The following is an 18,396-nucleotide window of genomic DNA, read 5'->3' as shown; positions in this document are numbered from 1 at the left end:
GGCCGGTGTAGTGATATGTCATCAGTTGTGTCCCATGAACACAGCCAGTGACAGATCGTGCAGCTGCATGGCTCCATGGCCACGTGAGCGGCTCGTTTCGACAGGATGTCATATGACGCCCAGTTACAGAGGCGAGTGCCCTGCCCGGCCTATAGCAGATTGACAGCAGGACACTCGTCATATGATGTCCTGTCTCACGCGGCCACAACGGCGAGTGTCCCGCCCGGCCGTCAATCTGTGATAGGCCAGGCAGAAAGGTGTTAATCTATGCATCCACATGAAGGCAGTCCTATTCATGTCTACTGAGATGCAGCGGCTTCACGGACGCTGCACCCAATTTGGCATCTGTACAGGTACATATCCCTGAACGTACATGGCCTGAATGAGAGAATTCTTAAAGGCTCTGTACATTTTCAAATGTTATTTTAACTAGGTATAACTGTAGTATATTTTTGTTTTCATACCTTGTAATGACGGGCTTGCATGCTGTGGCTGCAGTCTGTATTGTCATGGCTGATTTATCCCTATCTCCATTTATTAATCCCCCTACCTTGTTTCTATTTACCAGCGGGACAAGTAACTTGTTCCAGGTCACATTCATCCTTAGCCATTTCTCTGGTTTCCATCAGACGTGCGTGATATGTTTCAGAAACAAACACATCTCTTCCAGCATGGTAAACTCAACATGGTTAATAAATATCACCTGAACCAGCAGTAGTTAAAGCCAGAGATTATGGAATATCTAGTTTCATCACAGGATGTGCCAGTTCTTAGACTACAGATAGAGATCATGCATTAAAGCGGAGTTCCAGTTGAATAAAAAAAAAAATAAAAGTCAGCATCTACAAAAACTGTAGCTGCTGACTTTTAAAATACAGCCACTTACCTGTCCCTCAGTCCAGCGGTGTCCTCACCACCGCTGGTTTCACCGGCCATCTGCTCTGTGGGCATCTTCAGTGTGGGTTAGCCGCGTTTATAAGCGTTTGCGTTTACAAGCATTTTTTCATCATCAGAAATGCATGCAAAGCGTTTTCCATGTATTCAAGTGGACCTAGTACACCAGTGCAGTCAGTTCCAGGTTTTGCATGAAGGAAAAATGGTAGAATGTGCTGCATTATGCTCATGATGGGCAGCACAGTGGCTAAATGGTTAGCACTTCCGCCTGGCAGTACTAGGGTCGTTGGTTCGAATCCCAACCACGGCACCACCTGCCTGGAGTTTGCATGTTCTCCCTGTGCCTGTGTGGGTTTCCTTCGGGTACTCCGGTTTCCTTAGATTGTACGCCCCTTGAGGGTTAGGGACTGATGTGAATGTACAATATATATGTAAAGTGCTGCGTAAATTGACGGCGCTATATAAGTACCTGAAATAAATAACTAAAATGATGGGATCCATAGTGAATACAACCAGAAAAGGCAGGTAATCTCAACACATACTGCTCTCTCTGCTTCTGCTCTATCTCTCTCAAAATGTCCAAAATAGTTAATTACTATTCTATTTTTTAGTGCATTCTGGGCATTTGGGAAGGTCTCCTGAGGTTATCTTTTAAAAACGCTTCTAAACATAAACGCGCATAAACGCGGTATGCAAACATGGCTAAACTGATGTTTTTTTAACCTACATTTTCTAGCAGTCAATTTCCATCGTTCAGAAGAGTTTTCCAAATGCCCCGTGTACATGAGCCCTAAATGAGTAAGTCTCTGCTTGGTTAGATGCTTTAGAGCAGGCCTTGAAATTTCCACTCGCCTGCTCGCCAATGGCGAGTGGAAATTATGGTGGGGGCGAGTTTGTCCCCCAGGGCTGTTTTGCTGAGCAGGCTCGGAGCTCAGGCCGGATCTGTCATTGGCACTGGGAGCCGTCAGACTGCTCAATAGCTGAGCGCAGTGAAAGCAAAGCAAGGAGTTTGTGCTGTGCTCTCTGCCTCCCCCTAGAGTGCAGTACCTGGCTCTGTGAGTGAACAACGAAGTACTGCAAATTTTTATAGGGGTGTGTGTGTAGGTGTACATGTGTGTGTGTGTTTGTGTGTGTCTGTGTATGCATGTACATGTGTCTGTGTGTATGTACATGTGTGTATCTGTACATTTGTCTGTGTGTGTGTGTAAATGTGTCTGTGTGTGTGTACATGTGTCTGTGTGTGTATGTACATGTGTGTGTGTCTCTGTGTACAAGTGTCACTGTGCGTGTGTGTACATGTTTCTGTGTGTATGTATATGTCTGTGTGTGTGTACAGCTGTCTCTGTTTGTGTGTGTTTGTTGGTGGCGAGCAACTCTTAAGGCCTGGCTAGTAGCTCAGGACTTGAAATTTTACGCCCTGCTTTAGATAGCAGGGGAGATTCTGGGACATTAACCAATGAAAGTAATAAAGTTAAATTTTAAAACAATAAAGTATATATTTATATAAAAAATCAATAAAGTATATTATAAACAACAAAAAAAGTATGTAAAATGTGATTACACCACACGTGAGGTATTGCCACAAAGGACGGAGTGAGAGCAATGATTCTAGTGCCTAAGCTCACAGTTTGTCCTAAACTGATCCGCAGTAAAGGCTTTTACAGGGTCGCCTATTGAGATTTTTGGGTACCATTGTTTTTTTTTCAATATAATGGGCACACATAATTTTAAGCCATGGCATGTTTTTGTATCTATTTACTCGATGCAACATCATCTTTTAGATTTTACCCAAAAATTCGCCATTGTATTGTGTACATTTGCACTACATTTCATTATATATTTTCCTGAAAATATGCATTTAATAAACAGTTGCACAAATATTTTGCCAAATAAAAAAAAACAAAAACACAACTATATATTTATATTGTAAATCACTGAGCAACCTGTTGGCACTATATAAATGCTGTATAATAATAATTATTCCACACATTCTCTGCTTTTTGTGAAAAATACAATGTTCTTGGGGTTTAAGTTAATTTATAGCCAAAAATGCAGATTTTTACGTGTGCAAAAAAAATAAATGAAAAAATGGCTCTAGCGCTGAAGTGGTTAAGAAATATGGCCAGCTGTAAGCTGTGGTTGTTCAAAGTGCTGCTTGTAGAAAAGGAAAGATAAAATGACAGCTTGTATACACAGTGAGCCGCAGATGTCACAGTTCATAAAACCATCGTGTCTGTCCAGAATCCTACATCAATAGACGGTATAACTTAGCTATCATAGTTTTACAATATACTGAAAATATAGTTTCTAATTACATAAAGGGGTGGGTGGAACAAATATTTCACTAAACATAATACAAAAATGCAGCAAACTTGAAACTGATTTTCAGTGTGTAATAAATGAACATGTCATGCACTATGTGTGGTCAGTGGCAGTGTTCAGCAGAGATTAGAGCAGCAAAGTACCCCCTCTGATCCAGCTTTGATCACTGCAGCCAAGTGCTTCTCACACTGCTTAGCAGAGCATGGTGTCAGACTGCAGCTGAAAACCAGGAAGTGGCTGCAGTGCACCATGGGATTTGTAGGCAGCACAGGGAAGGAACACACTCTGATCATGTGCTTGCAGGCCTTGGATTGTTTCCTGCACAGAGGACATGAGACAGAAACAAGTGAGTAGGAACTGCAGAATTCAATAAATCAAACATATACAGTATAGAGCATAAAAAGGCTGTGACTTTTTTTTTTAAATATATTTCAGTTCCTCTCGAAATGCAAAAAAAAAAATCCTTTTAGTTGACATTACAGTCTGATGTGTTTTAGTGTACATAGACTGCGCTGTACTGTAACAAATCAGGCACTACTATCAGTGCAGCACAGCAACACCTGCTAAAATACGCACACAGTCTAGGTTCACACTGATGCAATTTCACAGTGCCATTTCTGTTGCACCAGGTGCGAATTAATGCGAGGGGATTTGGCATAGGTGGGGATAAAATTCACAATGATCTCGCATTAACCACTTGCCTTCCTGAGGATTTACCCCCCTTCCTGACCAGACCATTTTTTGCGATACGGCGCTGTGTTACTTTAACTGACAATTGTGTGGTAATGCAACGCTGCACCCAAACGAAATTTATGTCCTTTTTTCCCACAAATAGAGCTTTCTTTCTGCGGTATTTGAACACCTGTGCGTTTTTTATTTTTTGCGCCATAAACAAAAATAGAATTTTGAGAAAAAAACAATATTTTTGACTTTTTGCTGTTAACCTCCCTAGCGGTTTGATTATGTCAATATTTCTGTGCTCAAAGTGGTACATTTTTTGCATGGAAATATGTAGTTTTCTTATTGTAGGCCTGTAATTTGTAGGAATAACTCACTGAAATCTGTCCGAACAAGAGTCTAGTAAACATCCTGGGTATGATAAAATTTGAAACAGGAAATTATAAATTATAATATAATAATCATAAATGATAATATAATAATAAATTTAATTCAATAATATAATCAAATCAAAAACACTGAAATTTGAAATATAGGGCCAAGTTCGCACATCACTGAGCAAAGTCGCAAAATCGTTTTCAGTGTCTGATGATGAATTTCCCCACAAATTTCCCCTTAATTCTGCAAGTAGTTCTAATTTACTATCGCTGTTCTCTAGCTTGCTAAAACTGCTTTTGACCTAAAGCAGTGTTTCTCAACTCCAGTCCTCATGGACCCCCAACAGGTCATGTTTTCAGGATTTCCCTCAGATGAAACAGCTGTGGTAATTACTAAGGCAGTGAAACTGATCAAATCACCTGTGCAAAATAATGGAAATCCTGAAAACATGACCTGTTGGGGGTCCATGAGGACTGGAGTTGAGAAACACTGACCTAAAGGGGCGCTTTTTGGACGCCATGGACATTTCTCAGTTTCCAGGCAGAAAGAACAGTAAAAATGCAGACAGGGCACAGGACAAAGCACTAGGGACAAAATGTATGTGAAATGGTTTGATACAGTAATGTTTTACTATGTGATTTTAGTGTATTTAGTGAATGTCACTTTTTAACATTTTTAAATTTCCCGCCGTTCCATCCCCTGTACGTCCTGACGTCGCAGGGAACGGAACCTGGAAGACAGATGCCGGCATCGGCCGGAGGACATTGCCGGGGGCGCTGCAGGAGGGACATCGTGGGAGCACAGGACAAGGTAAGTGCTGGGGGGAATCCCAGAACAACGCTGCAAGGTATTCCCGAGTGTAGCTCAGGGTTACCGCTTCTGGTACTGAAAGTTAACCCCGAGCTGCACTCGGGAATACTGCCAGGTTAAACATGTCCAATAAGAATATTTAAAAAATCACATTTCGTCATAAATTTAGGCCAAAATGTATTCTGCTACAAGTTTTTGCTAAAAAATCCCAATACGTGTAAATTAATTGGTTTGCGTGAAAGTTATAGTGTTTACAAATTGCGGTATAGATACTTGAATTTTTTTTTTTACTAGTAATGGCGGTGATCAGCGGGACTGCGGCGCACATTCTGACACTGGAGGAAACTGACATGGTGTCACTGACATCCCCAGTGACACCAATACAGTGATCAGTGCTACAAAAAAAAGTACTGACACTGTACCAATGGCACTTGGCAGGAAGGGGTTAACATGAGGGGCAATCAAAGGGTTAAATGTGTGCAGGGAGTGTTTTACTAGGGGGCCATGTCAGTGTGCTTCACTGGAAGCACACTGCTTTGGATGGCTGTGCATGCCAGAGTTGACAGGGAGGAGAACTGTTAGTAAATCACCGGTCAGGAATCGGTAATTGACAGCTGCGAATGGTGGTGCGGGTAGGATGCGCATGCAGCTCGCGTGTGCCCCATACCTGGAAATGCAAAATCATGTATATGTACGTAATTTTTCGCACCTGTGCTGCCCTGTAGCAGTATTTCTGCTATAGGGCGGTCTGGAAGCGATTAAAGGATCACACACAATATCTGAAAAAATCCAGCATCGACCACATAAATATAGGCAGAATTTATTACATCATTCATGGGACTGACCATAACAGCCGAAGTATGAATATCATCTCTTCATGGGGGGGGGGGGCAGCTTACCAATTCTTAGATGTGGTGTCTGCATTAGTTTTCTTTTCTAGGCTTTCTTTCTTATTTACATCTGCTGATCCAGCCAGCAAATCTGGGACCCTTTCACACAAGTGGACCGATCGGGTATGCCTGTCCTTTTTTTCAGGCAGACCCAAACGGTCCATTCATTGCCCTCTATGGAGCAGGGGATGGGATGTAAACAGACATGTGTCTGTTTATACCCGCCTGCAACCGATCCGCTGAAAACAGATGGATGGGGTTCCGTTCCCCATCTGTCTAGTGGATCAGATGTAAATGGACAGGCAGTCCATTTACACCCAACCACAAACAGGACAGCAGGCTGTGTGAATTGGGCCTAAAAGCTCAAACAGTGAGCTGCGCATGCGTGGCTCACTGTACAGGAACAGAAAGGCAGCTAAGTAACTTTACTGCAGAAGAGACAAAGCCTGTCTATTCTACATTAAACTTCCTGTCTGTTCACCGTTTGTTTTTTTTGTTTAACCTAAAGTTCCACTTTAAATCTGCTAATACATTTATCACTCCCATCCCCCCAGAGTGACAATACTGCCATCTGCTGTGTCCTGTGTTCATTCCTCCAAATTGATGTCTCAATACAGAAAGTGTGCTACTAGTCAGATCACCAGGTGAAAACAGAGGGGAAAAAAACTGAAAAAAGAAAACTGATGCAGCCATCACATCTAATGAATGGTAAGCTGCAATACATAAAATTTTTGGTTTTGAGTTTAATATCTTTTTAAAGTATAAGTATAGGCAAAACATTTTTTTTTTAGTTTTGGATAGAGTGGAGAGGGATTAGAATACCTGTCAGGTTTTTATTAGCTGCCTGTGCTCCTATAGGGAGATGCACCTTCTTTATTTGTCATGTTTACTGTTGTTTTTTGAAGATAAAAGATATCCCACATTTTGGGTTGTCCCCCGAACAGTAATCGTTCTGGTGACAACCAGTGATTCCCTCACTTTGGAGGGATTTCCTTTCACTTCTAGTTTTGGCTATGGGAGAGGAAGTGAAGGGAAGCAAACTCCAAAGCCACACAGATGGCCAAAAAACATGACAGGGGCTATAACCCTCCCTTACTCAAATGGAAAATAAAGTTTTGCCTTTGGTTACATTTTAAGGCATAGTGTACCTTTTAAACTCTACTTTTAATGCACCCATATTGAAAAAAATTATAAACGTGCATTTATTTATTTTGTTATATTAGAGCTTGCAAAGATTAGTGAATGGCTGATGCCATGCACAGGCTCCTACAGACCATTCCTCCAGCCTTGGGTGTTTTTGTACATTGTAAAAATATTTTTGAAAAACGCTATGAGCTATTTTATCTCATATTGCCCTAGGTAACACCCACATGCGTTGCTGAGTCATCATATTTGAAAGAACTGGAATACAAAGAATGAAAGGTCGGGGCTAAGGAAAGGAAAGTTGAGTAAAAAGCTGGTGGGCTCTATCTGACTTGCTGCAGCTTTTAATGCATAGGGTGAGAAGCTCACAGTGTGCAGTAGAGCAAGTAATTTAAAGTGTTACTAAACCCACAACAGTAAAATCGGTCGGTATATGCAGTAAAGCATGCTTGTTATACTCACTGAGGAATCTAAGGGGTTAATCCTCCGCATTGTGTAAAAACGCTGTTTGATCCTGACTTCTCTGATCCTCTCCTTCTTCCAGTGCCCCCTCTTATCTCCTGATAGGACATATTGTGTGCAGTCACTCTGCACATGCTCAGTTTGGTGTGTATTGCTAGAGAGGTTTGTTTTTTTTTTCCTGGGAGAGTACATGTGATCAGCACATGTCCAGACAGAGGTCAGGGGTTCTGCATCCTCCTACTGCAGAATGAAAACTCCTCCTACAAGCTTTAACATGTGCTTGGCTGGATACTGATAGAAGTCACAAGACTGCTATATATTGCTGATGAGAAAAAGGTATTTAGCAGTTTATTTTTACTGAAATAATTGCACGGCGTGTTTTGTGTACTGTGGGAGACCAGATATAGAGAATGCAGGGTCCTGGGTTTAGTAACACTTTAAGTACAGGAGAGGTGTGAAGGAGTACTTACATTTTTTTTTGTATTTTTAAATTGTTTTATTTTTCAGTGCATCTTATTTTTTTTCCACAAAGTGGAACTAAAGGCAAAAAAAAACCTGCGAGTAGGGAGGCTTAGTGTAGGCTTCATTAGCGTTGTAGGGTGTTTTCATTATTCTATTGGGAATCACAGCACAAATGCAAATATTTCATGTGGATACTGTTTTTAAATAATGTCAAACAATATAATTGTGCTTGTTCTATAAAATAGTGTTATCATTTAGGACTAATTACTTGAAAACTTGTGACTGTTATTTCTTTTAAATTAATTTGCAGATGGTCAGTAGTGTCTGTTAAGTGTGCGGCAATGTGGATTTTAAGAAGGTGTATGAGGACATTTGCTTCAAGGTAAGTGTACTGCTGGCGTTTCAATATCCAGAAATGTGACTTGTAGAATTACAAAGCAGGGTATGTTTGAGGATGAAAAATTAGAATAATTCCTGCTGGCCCGTAGGTACAAATGCCACACAAGACTTTACAACCACTTTAAAGGCAAAACATTTGTGTATAGATATAAAAATCATTATTAGTATTTACCTTTTTTACCTTTTTATAAGTGACCACATACCCTGTTCTCAGTTGCATAAGAACTCAGGGAGGAGAAACAGCAGCACACTGATCTTCCCAGTGAAAGTCTGTGAAGGGGTGGGTGTTGTGACGATCCCATGATTGCTGCCACCAATATGTGATGAACGTGGCGTCAGACCGCAGCCCTTCTCACTAAACTCGTGACCGGAGGACTAGCCAATCTAAAACTGCGATGTCACATGCGTAACAATGCCACACCCAGCTGCACCCTGCACATGATTTTCCAGCTAATTGGACCACAATCTATGTACCGGCAGCCTGAGCGATTGTTACTGGGTCAGGTTAATTACGCAGTTAACCCTTCACACTGCCACCACCTCCTTTTTGTACAGAGAAAGAGGAAACTCAGCAATATCAGCTATAACACTATAATGGTTGAGATAATCGTCTGTATATTACGGTCACCGCAGGCCGGTTATACAGAGGGTTAAGCAAACACAGTAGCGCTCTTTTAGACTCAGGAATTCGTAAATTGCAATAAAGAGCTATAGAAACAGTTCAACACTTTCAGAAGGAAAGATTTATTACTAAAAGGTGTGCAATAAAAATATTTACAGAAAAAGATGTAACTACTATATATATATATATATATATATATATATATATACAGAGAACAACAGCACAGCCAAGGGGTAACAGAAAGGAGGTTAAAGGGTTAAAGTACTTGTCAAAGTGCTGGGTTAGCAGATCAAGTTTCAGAGCAAAAGGGCTGTCTCCCAAGCTGGTTCTGATGTTAAATGGGAGAATTCTTCAACTCTCTTAGGCCTGACAACCCATTTTGTAGTTCCCCAACAGGGGGTGTCTCTAAAGTCAAGGACCAATACCCCATTTAGGGAGGGATCGTCTGGGCGTGGACCTAAACTAGAGCCAAAATCTCTTATAGTTCATATTTTGGCCCATATCTTTCCCTATGCACAAGTGACATTCCACCCGCGGGTAGATTATTATGCAGATGCCCCTGAGGAGCGGGTAGATATGAAATATGAAATACATATTTGAAGGGTTCCAGAGATGTAATTTTCTACTTTCCTATGTATTCCAGTCAGGGAGTGTGACCTACCAAACTGTTTGTCTCCTCGTGGCCAACCTGAAGATATGCTTGGTTTTTATGTAAGTCTCTCATATTCCAAGATAGGGGAAAATGGGATTTTAAAAGTGTTATCTGGTTTCCTGCTTCTCTGGAATGCCTTGAACTCCTGGGAAGGCTTGCATTATCTCTTGCGAGGTGCTATATGGCACAGTTCTCTCAGACAACCAGGCAGCTCGCTCAGAGAGGTGTTTTAAAGCTCTGGGCTCCCTGCTGTGCTCTGTCCTACCTGTGACACTGCCAACACACACACACAACCAGATGTCACTGTGGCTGAACAGAGAGGAAGGGGGGAGAATGAGGGAGACATGGAGAATTCTTAACAAAATGGAAGGTTGGAGCAAAATGGTTGAACCGCGTCCATCTCTGTGTGTACGCTTGCTACAGGTGTGTCAGCGTAAGTCTGATCATTGGAGGAGAGCAGGCTGAGTTCCCAGCACAGCTAGAGAACTGACCATGCTGTGCTCTCATGATTAGTGTGGTCAGTTTTAATAGGAAAGCAGGGGGACTGGCAGGAACACCAGGGATTTTACACAAAGGAAGCAATACAAAGAGAACAGGATACTTTATCATACAAGTACATGCTACAGCAAGCACATATCAGGAATATGAAAAGTTGGGTTTACATATTCTTTAACCAGTGTTTCGTGTAATCCTTGGGTTCCTCCTGAGGTTGCTAGAGGTTCCTTAAGCTGTGGCTGATTGACCTTTCATCTGATAGTGCTTGCATATTTCTAGGTCCAGCACCACTTGAGAGAGCCAGCGGCATGGCACCAATGATCTTTTTATCTGTCTGTAAGGAAGGCATTCTTCCCACTGACCCCTGATGAATTAATTTTAACTGGGGTTGCTAGAGATCTGAAAATATTTGAAGGGTTCTTTTGATGTAAAAAGGTTGAGAAGGCTGACCTACGGGAACAATGCACACATGTGCACAAGTGGAGAAGAGGCAAGCCATGTTGCAAGTTGCTGTAGAAACTGATGGCCAAATCATTTATACTATATGGGTGCCACTGGCTGTCAAAGGGGCTATGACTGCACTGTAGGTTGTTGCTGTGACATCCAAAATGCTGTCAACCTTTTACTTTTTTCCCATCCTAAATACTTCATCTATCCTTTGCAATTTCCATGGACATGAGGTATTTGTCCAGCCAGGCAATAGTTACATGTCTGAAGCAGAAACCATCACCTAATCGTTCTTCGGGAGCACAATTGATCAAATAGGTTTGAAAACTTTACCCTAATGCTATTATATCCCAGACATCCAATGGTGGTAATGCCATATTTCAACATCTTTCTCTTCCCTCTTCACTTAATATTGTAAGAACAAGCACTTTTAATGGAGCTTGTAATGTCATCAGCCCTGCTCTCCACCTCAGCCAATCAGCCATTCAAGTATTACAAAGTTTTCTGTGAATGACTGAGCAGCGCTCAGCTCAATTTGATTTTGTGGCAGGAGTGGGAAGGGAAGTCTCCATCCCACTGCCAGAACACAGCTCTGTATACTGTATGTAGGTCCACACAGCTTGGTCTAAACCACTGGTCTCCAAATTGGGGCCTGATGTGGTCCTTTGCTTGCCTTTATCCGGCCCTTGGGGCACTATTCCAACAAATGACATCAATGATGGAGCACTATTCATCCCACTGACATTAACGATGGAGCACTATTCGTTCCACTGACACCAGCGATGTTGCACTATTCCTCTCAATGCCCCTATTCTTCCCACTGACTCCAACTATGGCATTTTTTAGTTCCACTGACACCAGGACATTTTCTACTCCCAAATGTCAGTCTGGCCCCCGTAAAGTCTGAAGGATAGTAAACTGGCCCTTTGTTTAGAAAGTTTGGAGGCCCCTGCTCTAAGCAAACCGTTTCAACTTTACTGAATGCCTGAGATCAGCTTTAATAGTATTGCAATTGGCAGAGGCCTTCCAACGAGGGGTAAGCAAGTGTTAATCTGTATATACGTATAAAGGTCCTACTCTCCAGAGAGTCTGCTTTTCCTTTTGTGTGGAATCAGAGGAAAATAAATTCAGATCATATCTCAGAAATGTGCTGTCAGGACTTCCGCCGCAGCTTTTGTTGATTCACATTGCTGTTCTGTAAAAGTGTCAGTATTCTATAACAAGAACAACAATATTCTACAGCCAAGTGAAGCGCTAGCAGACCTGAGATAATAAACTTTCCTCTTCTGTTATCTGAGACCTTCTGGACTGAAATATATTGTTATTATGCTTGTTACGAGACCCTGACAATATAACCGAACAATTGTGTGGGATTTTTACGATAAGTGAAAACGCTCTGTAAAGCGGAACTCGTGGAATGACAGCGCTTTTGAAAATATGCTAGTTTATAAGTGGTTAAGTCCAACAAGGTGTATGCCTCCTCAGGGACTGCTCTCTGTCACTTAAGTTTGTACTGCGCATGGGGAATACAGCTATTGCTTTATTTCCGGCGCTGTCACATGATCTATGCTACAGGTTCACATTATACAAAACCTTCCTGATAGGGCAAGAGGAGAGGAGGGGTGGGTAGAGCGACTGCAGTCGACTGTGAAGCTATTGTACGAGAGACCTGAAAATCCAGTGTTGGAGTGCTGGAAGCATAGCTGTACTCATGTCATTCAGTAAATACGTACATAGTAAAAAAAGGGATAACTCCATGAGGCAGCATACATCCCATTGGACTTAATCCCTTGTAAATCAGCTCATTCTTAAAGGTGCTGCAATTCCTATAGTTGTTAATTAGAAAGGTTGAGAAGCTGTGGGTGAGAGCAACACTGTTTAAAATGGAACTTTACCCATAACAACTTGATAAAATAATATTCTTTAGGAAGGAACATATATTCCACATTAATAATTATACTGCCAAAGTAAGTGTGGTCTGTAAATTGCCTCCTGCATTGTTCCTGTTTCTTCTTGCTTGAGGCTGCCATTTTCCTGAAGCTCAGACCCCCTGAGCAGCCATGCAAAGCAGTGTGCCTACAGTGAAGCACACAGACACAGCCCCTAGTAAAACAGCACACAGCACACTGTTAACCCTTTAATCGCCCCACATGTTAACCCCTTCCTGCCCATTGCCATTTGTACAGTGTCAGTGCTTTTTATTAGCACTGATCACTGTATTGGTGTCACTGGGGATGTCAGTGACACCAAGTCAGTTCCCCCCAGTGTCAGAATGTTTGCCACAGTCCCGCTACAAGTCGCTGATCGCCACCATTACTAGTAAAAATTAAGAAAAAAAAATCCCAGTATATATACTGCCATTTGTAAATGCTTTAACTTTCTTGTAAACCAATTAATTTACACGTATTGGGATTTTTTTTAGCAAAGACATGTAGCAAAAGAAGTTTTGGCCTAAATTTATGACGAAATTTGGGTTTTTACATTTTTTTTTACTGGACATAGTAATAGCAAAAAGTCAAAAATGTTTTTTTCTGAAAATTGTTGGTCTTTTTTTTATAGTGCAAAAAATAAAAAACACAGAGGCGATCCAAAACAAACGAAAGAAAGCTCAATTCGTGGGAAAAAATGGACATAAATTTAATTTGGGAGCAGTGTTGCATGACCGCGCAATTGTCAGTTAGGTAATGCAGCACTGTAACTCAAAAAATGGCCTGCTCAGGAAGGGGGGTAAATCCTCTGGAGGGCAAGTGGTTAAACAGTAAAGGCACTTATTTTTAATATTTTATATACAGTGGGGATCGAAAGTTTGGGCACCCCAGGTAAAAATTTGTATTAATGTGCATAAAGAAGCCAAGGAAAGATGGAAAAATCTCCAAAAGGCATCAAATTACAGATTAGACATTCTTATAATATGTCAACAAAAGTTAGATTTTATTTCCATCATTAACAGTTTCAAAATAACAGAAAACAAAAAAATGGTGTCTGCAAAAGTTTGGGCACCCTGCAGAATTTATAGCATGCACTGCCCCCTTTGCAAAGTTGAGACCTGCCAGTGTCATGGATTTTTCTCAATCATCGTCTGGGAAGACCAGAAGATAGCAAAGCGTTTTCAGATGTCAATATCCTCTGTTCGGAATGTAATTAAGAAATGGCAGTCATCAGGAACAGTGGAAGTTAAAGCAAGATCTGGAAGACCAAGAAAAATATCAGACAGAACAGCTCGCAGGATTGTGAGAAAAACAATTCAAAACCCACGTTTGACTGCACGATCCCTCCAGAAAGATCTGGCAGACACTGGAGTTGTGGTACACTATTCCACTATAAAGAGATACTTGTACAAATATGGTCTTCATGGAAGAGTCATCAGAAGAAAACCTCTTCTACGTCCTCACCACAAAAATCATCGTTTGAACTTTGCAAATGAACATATAGACAAGCCTGATGCATTTTGTAAACAAGTTCTGTGGACCGATGAGGTTAAAATTGAACTTTTTGGCCGGAATGAGCAAAGGTACGTTTGGAGAAGAAGGGGCACAGAATTTAATGAAAAGAACCTCTGTCCAACTGTTAAGCATGGGGTTGGATCAATCATGCTTTGGGGTTGTGTTGCAGCCAGTAGCACAGGGAACATCTCATGAGTAGAAGGAAAAATGGATTCAATAAAATTTCAGCAAATTTTGGATGGTAACTTGATGCCATCTGTGAAAAAGCTGAAGTTAAAGAGAGGATGGCTTCTACAAATGGATAATGATCCTAAACACACTCGAAATCCACGTGGGATTACATCAAGAGGCGTAAACTGAAGGTTTTGCCATGGTCTTCACAATCTCCTGACTTCAACATAATTGAAAATCTATGGATAGATCTTAAAAAGAGCAGTGCGTGACAGACAGCCCAGAAATCTCAAAGAACTGGAAGACTTTTGTAAGGAAGAATGGGCAAAGATACCTCAAACAAGAATTGAAAGACTCTTTGCTGGCTACAAAAAGCGTTTACAAGCTGTGATACTTGCCAAAGGGGGCAGTACAAGATATTAACTCTGCAGGGTGCCCAAACTTTTGCAGACACCATTTTTTTGTTTTCTATTATTTTGAAAGTGTAAATGATGGAAATAAAATCTAACTTTTGTTGACATATTATAAGAATGTCTAATCTGTAATTTGATGCCTTTTGGAGATTTTTCCATCTTTCCTTGGCTTCTTTATGCACATTAATACAAATTTTTAGCTGGGGTGCCCAAACTTTTGATCCCCACTGTAGCTATACCTGCAAAAGCAGCCAGCCTGAAGTGATTTAGCCAGACTTAACTTTGCGACTAAAGGTTCACTTTAATACCTAGACTGCTTTTTAAACTTTGGGTGAGTTCTTATCTTTTATTCATTTTTTTTTATTCACTCTTTGAAAAAAAATATCCTGAGAAGAGCTACATTGCACCTGAGCACCACAAACCAAAAATGCTATTTATTTCATTTTTAATATTCAACGTATACTCACCTATCGATCCATGTCTCCATTCCTTATTGTGCTGTGTGGTTAGCACTTCCACCTAGCAGCAACTGTCTCCCAGCACAGTCTCAAGAGCATGGAGGAGATTCCAGGAGAAAGGCAGTTACTCTAGGAGAGCTGGACAGGGCCGTAGAAGGTCCTTAACCCATCAGCAGGACCTGTATCTGCTCCTTTGTGCTAGGAGGAACAGTATGAGCACTGCCAGAGCCCTACAAAATGACCTCCAGCAGGCCACTGGTTTGAATGTCTGAACAATCGGAAACAGACTTCATGACAGTGGCCTGAGCGCCCCACATCCTCTAGTGGGCCCTGTGCTCACTGCTCGGCACCATAGAGCTCGATTGGCATTTGCCATTGAACACCAGAATTGGCAGGTCTGCCACTCGCACCCTGTGCTTTTCACAGATGAGAGCAGGTTCACCCTGAGCACGTGTGACAGACGTGAAAGGGCCTGGAGAAGCCGTGGAGAACATTATGCTGCCTGTAATATCGTGCAGCATGACCGTTTTGGTGGCGGCTCAGTGATGGTCTTAGGAGGGATGCACAGACCTCTACAGGCTAGACAATGGCACCCTGACAGCCATTAGGTATCGGGATGAAATCCTCGGACCCATTGTCAGACCCTACGCTGGTGCAGTGGGAACTGCGTTCCTCCTGATGCACGATAATGCCCGGCCTCATGTGGTGAGAGTATGCAGGCAGTTCTTGGAGGATTAAGTAATTGATACCATTGAATGGCCCCCATGCTCACCTGACCTAAATCCAATAGAACACCTCTGGGATATCATGTTCCGGTCCATCCAACGCCGGCAGGTTGCAGCTCAGACTGTCCTGGAGCTCAGTGATGCCCTGGTCCAGATCTGGGAAGAAATACCCCAGGACACCATCCATCCATCTCATTAGGAGTATACCCCGAAGTTGTCAGACATGCATACAAGCACGTGGGGGCCATACAAATCACTGAGTACCATTTTGAGTTGCTGCAATGAAATTTCAGCAAAATGGACTAGCCTGCTACATAATGTTTTCACTTTGATTTTCAGGGTGTCTTTGAATTCAGTCCTCCGTAGGTTGATAATTTTCATTTCCATCAAACGATGGGGCATCCTTGCGTTCCTAACACATTACCCAGTCCATATCAGTATAGATATCCAGCATGATATTTTTCCCCATTGAGATCTGATGTGTTTTCAAAGACTTCCTTTAATTTTTTTGAGAAGTGTAGTTGCAGAAAATTAGCTTCAGGTTTGGCAACGTTTAAGTATCATTTTCAATGGTTCATATGTTTGTGATCATTGGTTAACAGAAATTGTACTGATAATCATGCTTACACGCCAATGCAATATCTAAATGACCTATGCATATTTTAATCTCAGTATTAAAAATCCATTAACATTAAAGTAGGTGTAAACTTGTAGATGTCACCAAAATCTTACATCAATCTTTTACATGTTAAGGTGATTTAAAATGTGTTTTTAAGCTGCAACTTTCATTAAAGTAATACCTGGTCATCCTGCCATGTTTTTATCAGGCACTTCCTGTTTGGTGGCGACAACGCTCTATCCCTGTCTTCCATTTGCTTTCCTGCAGTTTCACCCAATCACATACACTTCCAATCGACACTGTAATGCTACAATCACATAGTTGAAAAGCAGTAGCTGGTACGGCCCCTGAGAATCAGTAGATAATTGATGGCGGTTGGGTTGTAAATGCTGCCTGCACACCCTGTGTACAACCAGCAGTGACTGTCAGATTTGTACAAACCAGTGACTGATGCTGCTGCTGTTTGCATGTAGCCGCAGCATGTTCCCAAACCAAACACAGGTTCACACATATGCAGCCCCATGGAAGAAGATCCACTTCAGTGAGGCTGCATTTGTGCATACATTCATCATAAAGGCGTTAATACAGGGCACACCAATAATATAGCCCCACAGAGCTTTATGAGTTTTTTTAACAGGAATGCAGAGCAGAATCTGTTTACTTTTAGGCTGTCTTTCTGCAATTGCATCTCCATATGACTTTGTCTGAGCAAAGCGGGGAGGGGTGTGTGGTGGGAAAATTAGTCTCTCCCATGACACATTTGATTGTGTATATATACTGGAGTTTGCACTATTGAGGTCTGTACATATCCTGGAAGGTAATGTGAAATGTAGCATAAAATGCCACCTGCTGGCTGGAATTGATAATGCAAAATATAAATATATACCGTATCATTTCAAAATTGACTGACTAAAAGACAAAAAAAAACATCGAAATGCTTATAACAGAACGCATCCAGCCTCATTATGGTTCTTTCAGGCTTTTTCTGGAAAGGTACACTACAGATTGTTAAAATGTAATGTCAGATTGTTTGAATGTAATGTATGCCTAGGAGCAGAGGGAAATATAGGTTTCTGGCACTAATCCCTTTAATGTTTTATGGTAGGATGAAGGGCTGGGATTAAGGAAATGATGATTCAGTAGAAGGTTAAGGAAATATCTCTTTCAAGGCTTAAGGACATAGATAAGCATTTGAATGTGTAAATTCTCCCAGTGGTAGATTAAACTTTTTTCGAGCTTAAGCTGCCCGGGGAATTGGAGTGATTTAACCCGTTTCCTCCAGAGAGACTTTGTAAAACTTTTTGTTACAATGAATATCTAACGTCTCGAGCAGTAGTACAGTTAATGTAATCTTCAGACACTAATAAGAGCTGCTGAAGTATGTCAGGTCTGATTGACTTTCTTGAAAAAGTATAAGGTCATATTACAGGAGACATAGTGCCACAATAAAATTAAACTCAACAAGGAATTTGACAGATTACAAAAAAAAACTATGTGACTGCATTATGTATTATATTCGGTACTTCCCTGAGCAATGTATATGCTGTTTGTTAACCACTAGCCTACAGGGCACTTATACCCCCTTCCTGCCCAGGCCAATTTCCAGCTTTCAGCGCTGTTGCAATTTGAATGACAATTGTGCGGTCATGCAACACTGTACCCATATGAAATTTATCTCCTTTGTTTGTGACAGATGGAGCTTTATTTTGGTGGTATTTAATCACCTCTGGGTTTTTTTATTTTTTCTTAAACCAAAAACCACTGAAAAATTTTTTCTTAGTTTTTGTTATAAAATGTTGTAAATAAGTGATTTTTCTCCTTCATTAATGTGCGCTAATGAGGCTGCAGTGATGGGCACTGATAGGCTGCACAGATTGACACTGATAGGTGGCACTGATGGGCACTGATGAGGA

General features: G+C 41.3%; 1 protein-coding gene across 4 annotated transcripts in view; it reads left to right on the top strand.

The window, feature by feature from the left end:
• Positions 1 to 3,484: 3,484 nt before the first annotated feature.
• GTPBP3 (GTP binding protein 3, mitochondrial) overlaps positions 3,485 to 18,396 on the top strand; it is an 86,994-nt gene continuing 72,082 nt past the window's right edge. Inside the window, exons 1-3 of one of the 4 annotated variants that reach the window (XM_089670840.1) lie at positions 3,492 to 3,562; positions 6,527 to 6,680; positions 8,350 to 8,421. In XM_089670840.1, the coding sequence (XP_089526966.1) occupies positions 8,381 to 8,421 (41 nt within the window). In that variant the 5' untranslated portion in view covers positions 3,492 to 3,562; positions 6,527 to 6,680; positions 8,350 to 8,380. Of the gene's footprint in view, positions 3,563 to 4,992; positions 5,083 to 6,526; positions 6,681 to 8,349; positions 8,422 to 18,396 lie in introns of those variants that run through there. The other 3 variants (XM_089670844.1, XM_089670842.1, XM_089670843.1) reach the window with 3 other exon arrangements.

The sequence above is a fragment of the Staurois parvus genome, unplaced genomic scaffold (assembly GCF_062004578.1).
Source record: "Staurois parvus isolate SC_StPar_1 unplaced genomic scaffold, SC_StPar_1.0 ptg000096l, whole genome shotgun sequence".
NCBI lineage: Eukaryota > Metazoa > Chordata > Amphibia > Anura > Ranidae > Staurois > Staurois parvus.
Note: the sequence above shows the minus strand (reverse complement) of the source record. Positions and strands in the feature narration are given on the sequence as shown.